This window comes from Xiphophorus maculatus, chromosome 14, assembly GCF_002775205.1.
Source record: "Xiphophorus maculatus strain JP 163 A chromosome 14, X_maculatus-5.0-male, whole genome shotgun sequence".
In the NCBI taxonomy this organism is placed as follows: domain Eukaryota; kingdom Metazoa; phylum Chordata; class Actinopteri; order Cyprinodontiformes; family Poeciliidae; genus Xiphophorus; species Xiphophorus maculatus.
This window is the reverse complement of record NC_036456.1, coordinates 24,667,431-24,679,324: the sequence shown is the minus strand read 5'-3', so window position 1 is coordinate 24,679,324 and position 11,894 is coordinate 24,667,431. Positions and strand designations below refer to the sequence as shown.

General features: G+C 38.0%; 1 protein-coding gene across 1 annotated transcript; it reads right to left on the bottom strand.

Moving 5' to 3' along the window:
• Positions 1-466: 466 nt before the first annotated feature.
• LOC102235460 (oocyte zinc finger protein XlCOF6-like) lies at positions 467-9,295 on the bottom strand. The gene is made up of 3 exons (XM_023346952.1): positions 9,188-9,295; positions 8,992-9,090; positions 467-3,527 (listed from the first exon to the last, which is right to left on the bottom strand). Exons 2-3 carry the CDS (start codon positions 9,065-9,067, stop codon positions 1,435-1,437), a joined length of 2,169 nt encoding a protein of 722 aa, XP_023202720.1. The 5' UTR covers positions 9,068-9,090; positions 9,188-9,295; the 3' UTR covers positions 467-1,434.
• Positions 9,296-11,894: the final 2,599 nt, after the last annotated feature.

The following is an 11,894-nucleotide window of genomic DNA, read 5'->3' as shown; positions in this document are numbered from 1 at the left end:
TTTTAACAAAAAAAGGGAAAACATCTTTGGTTTTATCGCAACTTAGCAAAACGTAGAAACATCTGCATTGTTGCCATCATGTGATCAACAGTATTTTCTCCCTGAATCAAAAACTCGAGAAACTAATGAAAAAGTAATATATATTTAGATTCAACTTTAGAGTGAAAAATGTAATCAAAATATACTAGGGCTGTTGTAAACAAATATTTTAGTAATCGAGTAATCCATCGACTACTGTTACAATTTATCGAGTAGTCAGATAAAAAAAAAACATTGGTAAATCTAACAGCAGTATCACTATTGCATATCAACAGTATAATTTTTCACATTTGAACTTCCCTAACAATAACTTTTCTGTAGTTTAGAAAATTAACTTGTAACAATAATAACTCACTTTCCAAGTTAACCTGAAGAAAAGTTATACAAGAATCTGAAATTATATTCATTTTAATGATAAAGAGGCAGGCTCACAAATACACTTATAAAAAATGTCTATACTCCGGTTTTTGGTTTATGTATTATTGCCCAGACATTTATAGTTTACGTTCAGCACAACAACGGGATTTGGCACCGTCGTTCGTCACACACACAAACATCTACCAGGTATGCAACGCCACCCGTTAGTGGCGACTGGGATGATAGGAAATTTATTTTCTGGTTCGTCCGTAAAGCTACTCGTGTAAAGCACAGCCGCCCACAGTGTTCAGTCTATCTGCTCACATGTATAAATAATCCCGCCGTGCTGGTCGCTCTGAACAAGCAGCTCCCGGAGAACAGCTGCCGTTCTCCAGGGAACGCTCCCGACATTTTAAGTATGCTCATTGGTCCCCCGATGCACAAAAACCCAGACATTATCATGAATCAGTAAAATCCTCCCAGGCTGAACTTGAAAATTGGACCTTATGCTGCTAAGGTTCGCGTTCGTCCACAACTCAGGCGGAAGTGAGAGCGCTGCGCAATGCAAATAACGACCCAGCCGGAAAACCGTGCATTACATAATAAAATACAATTTAATGAACCTTAGAGGCAGATACATTTTTCTCGAGGGACTTTAATAATCGAGGTACTCAAATCACTCGAGGAATTGTTTAGGCCCAAAAATATACCTACGCCAACAGTTCATATAGTTACAGCTAACATGCATCCTCTGACCAAAATTAATGAAATAAAACAAAGCATAAGGAATAGCCATACAATAACAGCTTTACAAGTCTAAATCTGAAAACATTCACATCTATTGTTACTTCAAGATAAAAACCATTTTAAATGAAAAGATAAAACTGACAGAATAAAGTGAAAGTTTTGGTTGTTAGATAAACGCCCTATTTCAACTGGTTTTCTTCTCCAAGCTGCTACATTATAGAAATGTTACCCAGCTGTAATTACTCTGCTTCCAAGCTGTGAGTTAGTGTGTTTTGGTACTTGAGGGTCAGATTATTCTGATCCTCCTGTATGAGTCTTCATGTGACCAGTTAAACTGCTTTGCCAACGGAAACTTTTTCCACAAGTCCCACATAAGAAAGGCTTCTGATCTGTGTGAGTCTTCATGTGAACAGTTAAACTGCTTTGGCAACGAAAACCTTTTCCACAAGTCCCACATAAGAATGGCTTCTCATCTGTATGAATTCTCATGTGACCAGTTAAATTGCTTTGCCAACGGAAACGTTTCCCACAAAACCCACAAGAAAATGCCTTCTCATCTGTATGAATCCTCATGTGAGAAGTTAAAATGTTTTTTTGGTGGAAACCTTTTCCACATGTCCCACAAGAGAAAGGCCTTTCATCTGTATGAGTCCTCATATGATCATTTAAATGACCTTTTTTATGGAAACCTTTTCCACAGGTCCCACAAGAAAATGGCTTCTCACTTGTATGAGTCCACATGTGGCCAATTAAACTGTTTCTGTTTTTGTAACTTTTTCCACAGGTCCCACATGAGAAAGGCCTTTCATCTGTATGAGTCCTCATGTGACTAGTTAAAGTGCCTTTTTGACGGAACCTTTTTCCACAGGTCCCACAAGAGAAAAGCTTCTCACTAGTATGAGTCAACATGTGAGAAGTTAAATACTCTTTTTGACGGAACCCTTTTCCACAGGTCCCACAAGAGAAAAGCTTCTCACTAGTATGTGTCTGTATGTGGCCAATTAAACTGTTTCTGTTTTTGTAACGTTTTCCACAGGTCCCACATGAGAAAGGCCTTTCATCTGTATGAGTCCTCATGTGACTAGTTAAAGTGCCTTTTTGACGGAACCTTTTTCCACAGGTCCCACAAGAATAAGGCTTCTCATTAGCATGCGTCATCATGTGAGGATATAAACCACTTCTGTTTCTGAAGCTTTTTCCACAGCTTGTACATTTGAAAGGCATCTCACCTGTATGAATTCTCATGTGACAAGTTAGACTGCATTGTCGATAGAAACGTTTTCCACAAGTCCCACATGAGAAAGGCTTCTGACCTGTGTGAATCCTCATGTGATCAGTTAAATTTTCTTTACTGGTAAACCTTTTTTCACAGCTTGTACATGAAAAAGGCTTCTCACCTGTGTGACTCCTCATGTGAACAACTAACTGAGATTTGGATCGAAAGCCTTTCCCACAGGTCTCACATGAGAAAGGCTTCTCATCTGTGTGAATCTTCATGTGAAGAAGTAACTGAGATTTGGCTCGAAAGCCTTTCCCACAGGTCTCACATGAGAAAGGCTTCTCGCCTGTGTGAATCTTCATGTGAAAAAGTAACTGAGATTTGGATCGAAAGCCTTTTCCACAGGTCTCACATGAGAAAGGTCTCTCATCTGTGTGAACTGTCATGTGACTAACTAAATTACATTTGATTATGAAACTTTTTCCACAAGTGCCACAAGAGAAAGGCTTCTCACCTGAGTGAACTTTCATATGATAAATTATACCAGCCTTGTGGCCATAACATTTTCCACAGATTGAACATGTGAAGGGCTTTTTGCCCATGTGAGTGCTCATGTGTGTTGTCAATACATTTACTTGATTAAAGGATTCATCACAAATTTTACAATGATATAATTTTTGGTGTGGATGAGCCTTCTTGTGTATTTTTTGTTTTGAACTCTCAGCTGTGCTTTTCAGCTGTTTGGTTTTCTGACATATTTCATTTCGTTTCTGCTTCTCATCTCTTATTTTTCCTGGCTCTTCAGAATCGCTTCCTTCCTGATCCCGGTTTTCATCCTCAGCAGAGTCATGAGAGATGAGTTGGTTCCTCTGTGGTTCTGTTTCATTGTGGATTATTTGCACATTAAAAGGAATCACCAAAATGTAATCAGTCTCCTGTTTCAGCACAAGATGCTCTTCATCCTGACTGATGCAGAGTTGCTTCTCTTCCTCTTTGTACTCTTGATGTTGTGGTTCTTCTTGCTCCTGTTTTATCTCCAGAGGTTCTGGTTCCTGTTTTATCTGCAGAGGTTCTGGTTCCTCTTGTTTTAAAGTGAAGTTCCCCTCCTGGTTGCTGAGTTCATTGAAAATCCCGTCGTCTTCACACACAGAACAATGTCGGAGATCTGGACCAAAACACAAAACAAAAACTTTTAATTTCGAGTCAAACAATGAACCTTTCACTTAAATCCCTTGATGCATCTAATCAGCTTTTTCTTAGATTATTCTAAAGTTACACATTTTTATTTGTGAAAATCAGTCAAAACGTATTACGGACATTTTTTCCTATGTTTTCTGGCATTTAGCAAATAAATGATTTTGGTAATTCTAAGTTCAGGTCCAATTTATCTTCTGATCATGAGGAAAAAATGTGATTGTGTTTTTTTGTAAAACCCGCATATGTAGATATCTCACTTTAACTGTAAGTTTGGAAAAATAACTTAACAAAAGTGATTCTTCTAATGAACTAGATGTCAGTCAAAACATGTCCTGGACATCCAGGTGAGCAAACAAAATGCCAATATGTTAACTGAGTGGCTCCCTGACAGATATTCACACAGCAGCTCGACTCAGTCCATATCAATCCTCCTTTGCATTAGCAGCAGTTCTTTGTTACTGGAACCTCAATCGGCCTTCACACCTCAGCATCGCTCTGCTGTACGTTGAGACCGCTGTGCACTGCAACCTCAACTCCAAACCGGTCCATCAGTTCTGCATGTGACCACCACACATATTATGCTCAGTTTCCCACACTGTATTACCTTTACCCGCCAGGCTAAGCATTGCTGATTTATGTTCTTAGGAAAAATAGAAAAAGAAAAATTGCTTAACTTTTTCCCCCCATTGTTAATAAGCCGGACCGCAAGCGTCTCTGTTGTTTTGAGCGTTTCACTGGCGGAGCAGAAATATTCCTAAGATATTAGTTTATAGTTGGTGCATTTAAACTTCCACAAAGCCGGCAGTCAGTCAAACTTCTCTCACAGCAGAGCAAAAGGGGACAGTGGCTAATTTTTAGACCTTTGCAAAGGTAGAGAGAACATTGGTGGATAAGATCAGCTTCACATTCAAGTATTGGCTGATCACCAATTCCCCACAATTAAGGAAATCGGGGCCGATTTATTGGTGCACTCTTATTTTCCAGACACCAAAAAACATTAACTTATTGCCAAAAACGGCTGGGTTATTTTCTAAGCATTTGGGCTGCTTTGAGAGGCAATAGAAACTCAAAAAGAAGCAAAAAAAATATTCAAACTGTGTATTGTCCATCATAATTCCCATTTTAATAAAATGTTTTGTTGATACAGGGAAACTCAGATCTTTTCAAATTCTGACAGTGAGGACAAGAAAAGCCACAGATCCAGAAAAAAATAAATCTCTGAGACTTTGTGTCTCCATTTACTTGTAAAATGTTTATCTGCTGGTTTCTCAGCTCTGCAAACCCCATAGACAGAACAATGGTGTTGCTTATCGTTTGGGTTTGAATTGTGAGTAGTCGGAAGAAAAAGTGGAATATCTCAAATTTACTTTGACTAGTCATAATTTGATTATATGAAATATGTGCTTCAGATAGTAATACACTACAGGCAAGGCAAGGAAAGGCAACTTTATTTATATAGCACCTTTCAGCCAAAGACAATTCAAAGTGCTTGTACAAAAAAGTTAAAAACAACATACAACAGATTAAAAATAAACAAAATAAACATTACAATTTTGAATATAGTTAATAAAACCAAAAATTTAAGAATAGGCAACGACAAATAAGAAGGTTTTTAACCTTGTTTTAAATAAACTCAGTCTTACAGTGAGGAGGAAGCTTATTCCAGAGTGTTGGAGCATAAAAACTAAAAGCTGCTTCACCCTGTTTAGTTTTGACTCGGAATAGTTAGAAGGTTTGATTCTGATGATCTAGCGATATCTTGAATTGAAACCACCATACATCTTAATGGTAAATCTGATGTCATTTATTCTAGTCAGGATGTAATTAAATATATCTCAAAGACATATTTTGTCTGGTCAAAACCATAATTATATTGTTTAAACATTTCTAGTTGGAAACTAATGTCAGATATACAGAATGAAAGTTTGGTAAACCCATTTATTAATAGAACGGCCTGCTACAGCAAATGCTGATGCACTTTATGGAATAATAATAATATTTTTTGAAATCGACCTGCTCTCCCGAACCTCCCGAAGTCCAACCAGCGCTCTGTTTCTGTCTTATCAGTTAATTCAATTCTGTAAAACATTCATCCTAATTCGGTTTCAAACATTGTTTCACAGTAAATTTTGTAGTGTTAAATAAACACTTAGAGTTAAATTTAACACTGTGTTCGAGTCTATTTGGTCCTTATCGAAATTGGTGTCAATTTAACTCTTTGCATAGTGTTCCATTTTCAGAGTACAATTTAACTCAAAAATAGTTAAAATTTAACACTAACACTGTACAGTGTTAATAAAACTTAACACTCCTTGTCAAATAACTCTGATAAGAGTAAATATGATTCTAATCAGAGTTAATAAGTTACTCCATAATGGTGACAAAACAACTCGGATTCTCATGCTTTTCAACACTGCATTGAGTCATTGAAGGTTTACACTGGAGGCTCATATAACTCCTATGAGTGTTGATCTGACACACTACTGGGTTGATAATTTACTCTATAGCTGTGAAAGATCAACTCTGCACAAATAAATATGAAGTGCTATTTTTACACTTTTGTAGAGTTAAATGTACAATTGAATAAAACCAGGTTACCACAGAAATGCATTCAACTTATTTATTGAAATAAAGCACATTTTAAGATCCACTGTTAACTGTGGTAGCGTCACAGTAACATCACATGATGTACATCCCATTACAATAGATGGCTCAAACTTGACAGAGTACATTTAAGGCAAAGAGTTTTTCCATCCAAGTAACCATGAACTAACTACTTGTATATACTGAACAAGTGCATTTGTGCAACTTAACTCTGCCTAACAAATAAAACACTTAATGACAAACAGATTAGTTCTAGTACTACTGAAGCAACCTAGCCCGAATTTCTGCCACACGTGGACTTTCTTTCACTTTACCTACATCTATATTGTACACAGTGGTCTGGATGAACGTAAACATGTTGCACAGCATGGGGTTGTATGTTGTGGCAAACACGTAATGTGCCTTAAACAGTTTGTCAAAAGCACCAAGAGAGGAAGTTGACCTGCAAGCAATGGCATTTTTGTCAAGGATGATGAAGAACTGGTGAGCTACTTTCTTCCTCCGTCCCACAGCCAGGAGATAAGGTTGTGTGCTCGTCGTGATGGCATCAAGATGTTCTTGGATGTTGGTTCCTGTCTGTGGAAAAAAAACACACACAATACAATTACAATTCCATAGCTGCAATGCTACATATGGGAAAACAGCATTTAACTATGTGTGAATTAAAATGGTCAAGGTATATTATCCAAGGTATGCACTGGATTTAACAAAATCTTTCATTTCATCTACACAGCTAACTAAAGCCTATTTACAAATTACCCATTCTTCTCTGTCATGTCAGCTGCCAGTATGTTAACCATTTTTCTTGCTTCGATTATATTCCTTCATGATCCGTTCGCCACCAGGTTTATTGTTAAAAATGGATTCCACCAACTTCAAACAACAAAACATTTTAACTTTTATTAAATACACATCAAAGCAGCAATTGTTAGTAAAAAAACAAAAACATTCTCTTCTCAAATATAAGCGATAATAAAGCAGCGTGTATTATAAGACTGGTGGATCACCAGGATTTATTTGTTTATTTTACTTGCTTGTTCATTTTAAATAGGGTTTTTTATGCACCAGTAACAGTAAAAACGAAGTAAGCTAGATTTGACGCACTGAACTTGGTGTGAGAATGTGCAAACCAATTGCCCCATCTCTGCACCTGCCCCTTGGCCTAACAAGCTGTTATTGCACTTCTGATTTTTTTTGTAACTTTTAACATTTAACACAAAAACTGTTCTAGCACCCCTTCTGAGTATAGCAGGTTTCCTGGGGGAAACAGTGATAAAGGCTTTTAAATGGTAAATGGACTGAACTTATATAGCGCTTTTCCAGTCATTTTTGACCACTCAAAGCGCTTTACACTAGAGTCACATTCACCCAGTCGCACTCACAAACACGCACACATTTATACACCGATACGCAGATCGGTAGGCAATTTGGGGTTAAGTGCCTTGCCCAGAGGCACATCGACATGTGGCAGGAGGAAGCTGGAATCGAACCTACAACCTTCCGATCGCAAGACGACTACTCTACCAAAGAGCCACAGTCGCCCCCCAGCCACAGTCGCCCCAAAAAGTATTTAAAACAAAATACTTTTTGGTTTTGCGCTAATTTTTCAGAGTCAATTCTTACATGCTTAGCTTCTGTGTCCAGGCGCTGGCGTTCAGCGGAAGGACTCTCTGAAAGAATGAGTGTCTCTTCAGAATCAGATGAGCTTGGCTGAGATTCCTCAGGCAATTCCACCATGGAGACAAAGTCTGACCATAAGAGAAGCAGATGAAAGACAAAAAAACATTAACTACAATGAAATAGAAAGCTTATTAAATACTAACATGAATTACAAATATAACAAACCAGTTTCATATTTGATGGTTAGGACTCCAGCTGAGGGATCCTTAACAACATCCTCAGACACATCTTCATCCAACTCAGTCCCAGAACTGTCAACAACCGTCACGTCCTCTGTTACAGAGAAAAAGACAGATGTTTGTCTAAACCACAATTATGAGGTTATGTTGCTCTAATACTTACATGTGCATAGACTCTGGAACATTACTTTTGAATAAACAATGTGAAGTAACATTACAAGCACCGCATAGCTTCCTGTGTAAAACTACCAGCTACCAAATTGTGTTAGAAATACTCAACGCGAATAAAATATGGACTAACGTAAAAAAGGAGCAGAGCAGCTAATAGCTAGTTTAGCAAACTCCTGGCACCAACGCAATATACGCCGATATAAATTTACTTAGCAAAAAAACAAAAAACAAAAGCTGGACGGTTAGCATTACTGTTGACCTGAAAAGCCGTACAGCCAACGCGAGACTTATTTTTTCTCAACCCAGACATTTTTTGCTGAATTTATGTTGCATTTCTAAAATAAATAAATAAATAAACAAACATTTTAAGCTAGGCATTCACTCGGTCAGGTTAGCCGTATTAAACTCAGTATTAAGATATCAAAACTCACTCATATACCGAGGAACAAATAAAATATTCTTATAAAACAATTCAAATTGTATTATTATCTTATAAAAAGAAACTTACCACAGTTGTTCAAGCAGGAGAAAAATGGCGTCCATGCAACGGTTAGACTTGTTGGTTTGAGGAGGTGGGCGGAGCTTGTCAGAAATGACGCGACGTGTATACGCTCTGGAAATTTACACCACCACTAGGTGGCGTTTTACTCAGTCTGTTGTTGTATTAGCTCTGAAAGAATCAATGAATTTTAACACTGCGAAATTTACTGTGTTCCTTTCATCTGTCTCCTGTATTTCCTCCAGCTTTTGTCCGTTTCGCGCCTCATGTCATCAGTAAAACGTGAAGGTGTTTCGTACCTATCCGGTGTAAGATGATCCTCGGTATCCGGGTAAAATCCAGCAGTCTGCGCTGATCCTCCATCTCTTCCTCCATCTTGATGTTGATTTCTTCCAACTCTGTGAATGTTTTTTCAGCAGGAGTTAACATCTCGTTAATAAAATCTCTCTGAAGCGGAACTGAAGATATTTTTACTTTAAAAACTCAGATATTTACCTAAAACTAGCGACGTTGTTTCTGTGCCGAGGCTTCGAAGCGTGTGAGGAGAAAACCAGGAGGAGTTTTTGTGCAGCGTGCATTGAGGCTTTTGCTGTTGGGGCAGGATGTGACGTTTGAAGATGTACCACGTGACTGAGTCAGAACCGGGTTCCTCATTTTGCTTCCGGATCAAAATTCACGTCACCAAAAACGCTCAAGTACACCTCGCTGCTGTTTCAGCGCCGTCACATTTTCTTGTTTTAGGATTTTATTGCGTTTTTGATCTCTGTCAATAATCACAGTAAAATGATAAACCATTGCATAGAATGTCAAAAATAACAACAACAACAACAACACTGGATCCTGTGGTCTAATTTATAATGTTTTAATGAACTTTTTGGAGTTGAATTGTGAGGAGTCGGAACAAAAAGTGGAATATCTCAAATTTACTTTGATAATTTGATTATATGAAATATGTGCTTCATTTAGTAATACACTATAAAGTTTATGTTGGTGTTCTTAACATATGTTGATACAAAAACAGGATGGCGAGGGAAGAAACGCAGTTTAACCTAATTTGGTTAAACTAGACAGGAAGTCCACCATATGGATGAGAGAGCGAGACGGGGGAGAGCGAACAAAACGAAACGATTCTTTATGGGGGAGGATGACAAATAACAGAGTCCTGACTGTCCCACTGTCAAATACTTTTAAAAATAATATTTTATAGGAAAGTATATTAATGTGGCAATAAATGGAACAATAATGCTAAAGATTTATCTTCATTTTGACCTTGAATTTTGATCCATCAAAAATGTCACATGGAGTGACTGTTTGGCATATGAGAGATTATTTTAAATACTTGACCATTTTCCAGTGCATATACTGCAGCATATCACTGTAAACATCTCTAAAATTTGGATGTAAACATAGAAATGTGCTTATTGAATACAGTTTTATTCCTATTTGCTTGTATATATGCAACATTAAAGCTTCTCTTCAATATTCTATCAGTCAATCAAGTTTATTTGTATAGCACATTTCAGCAACAAAATGGCAGATTAAATGGCTTTAAATAATAAAAACAAAAAATATGTTTAATGTACAATTAAATTGTACAATTCAAATCTTTACATTTGAATTGAATTGAAAACAAAAATTAAGTCCTAAAAACAACATATAGTCACCAATTGAGAAACCAAAAACAAATATTACATTTTTTCATCATCGAAATCATCAATACACAATTTTCCATTAGCCACTTGAATTTCAGGATGATGGCCATTTTTCAGGATAATATTTTTGGTTAGTGGTTTGGAAAACCTGTTCCCCTCCTCGCCTGTGGGGGCGCTGCATCAAGAACTACTGAAGGAAACGGCACGAAAACCTTTGAAGAAGAAACTGAGCACAACTTCCTTCTTCACTAAATGTAAACAAAATGGAAGCCTCAGATTTTAGTGGTTGTAGATTTTCTTTTTGGCTTTTGCTAAAAGCTATAAGCCATTTCTCCTGCTAGTGCTAGGCTAGCACATTTGTTTTGATTGCTTTTACCCAGAATGCCTTGCACTGCAGTTCACTTCCTGCTTTTGGAGCGGTCTCTGGTCCGATTGATGTACACAAGCTATTCTGTCTGCAGCTACAATACATAATGTAATGCTGCATTCACATGTGGGCTAGCATCGTTTGCTGTTAGCAAGGTTCACAACGATGTGAAGTACAAATACAAGAAGAAGAACTTGCAGCAAGACTTTGAGGAGTTAAAGGTGGCCCACCTCATCAGCCGGGAAGCATTTGTAGCTGAAATACAGGCTGAGAGAAAGAAAAGTCAGGCCCTCCAAGAAGAAGTGAACCAACTGCAGCCGATGCTCTGCTGAGGCAGGAGGCCGACACACAAAAGTTTCATGAAGCGAGGCTCAGTGAGGAACAACGGCTCCTGGAGAACCTGAGAGCTGAAAAGGATGAAATGTTTCAAGAAATGTCCCAAAAGATCACATTCCTGCAAGACAGCGAGAAACGTCTGCAGGAGGAATTGACTCAGCTCAAACATTCACACAATGAACTCAACTGTAAATACGAAAGCGATGTTTCTGGACTAAAGCAAGACGTGGAAAGATATCAGGAGGAGGTGAAACATGAGAAAGACACCAACATAGAAATAGAGAACGAGAATCTGCAGCTCATCAACAAGCTGAGAGCTGAGAAGGAGGAGCTCTTCCAAAAAATGTCAGGAGAAATCACAATTCGGCAAAACAGAGAGAAGCAGATGCTCCATGAACTGGATCAGGTTCACATTTTACACGAGGAGCTAAAATGTAGATATGAAAGAGACATTATGGATATACAGCAGCAGGTTGAGACATATGAGCAGAAGGTAAAGCAGGAGGAAACTGTTCTTTCAAATCGAGAACAGAAAGAGAAACTTATCCAAGAGAGAAAACATTCTGCGCTGCAACAACAAGTTGAAAAACTTCAGCAGCAGGTAAAGCAGGAGAGAAAAGCTCACCTGGAGAAAACAGAGGAGGACAAGAAGCTTCTAGACCAGCTGAGAGCTGAATATGCCGTCCTAAAAGAAAACACAACAACAGAGAATAAAATCCTGCAAGACAAGGAAAGGAGTGCCCAGGCTGAGCTGGAGAAGGTTAACGGTTTGTACCTGGAGCTAAACTGTCGGTTTGAAACCGAAGTCACTGCATTAAAACATCAAGCAGAAAAACACCAGCAGGAG

What these genes read in the sequence shown, in the direction of transcription:
- LOC102235460 (XM_023346952.1), bottom strand. Translation starts at nt 9,067, where the DNA reads ATGGAGGAAGAGATGGAGGATCAGCGCAGACTGCTGGATTTTACCCGG. An exon ending in GATCATCTTACACCGGATAG is followed by an intron (nt 3,528 to 8,991) that starts GTACGAAACACC and finishes GTTTTGGTCCAG; the next exon opens with ATCTCCGACATTGTTCTGTG.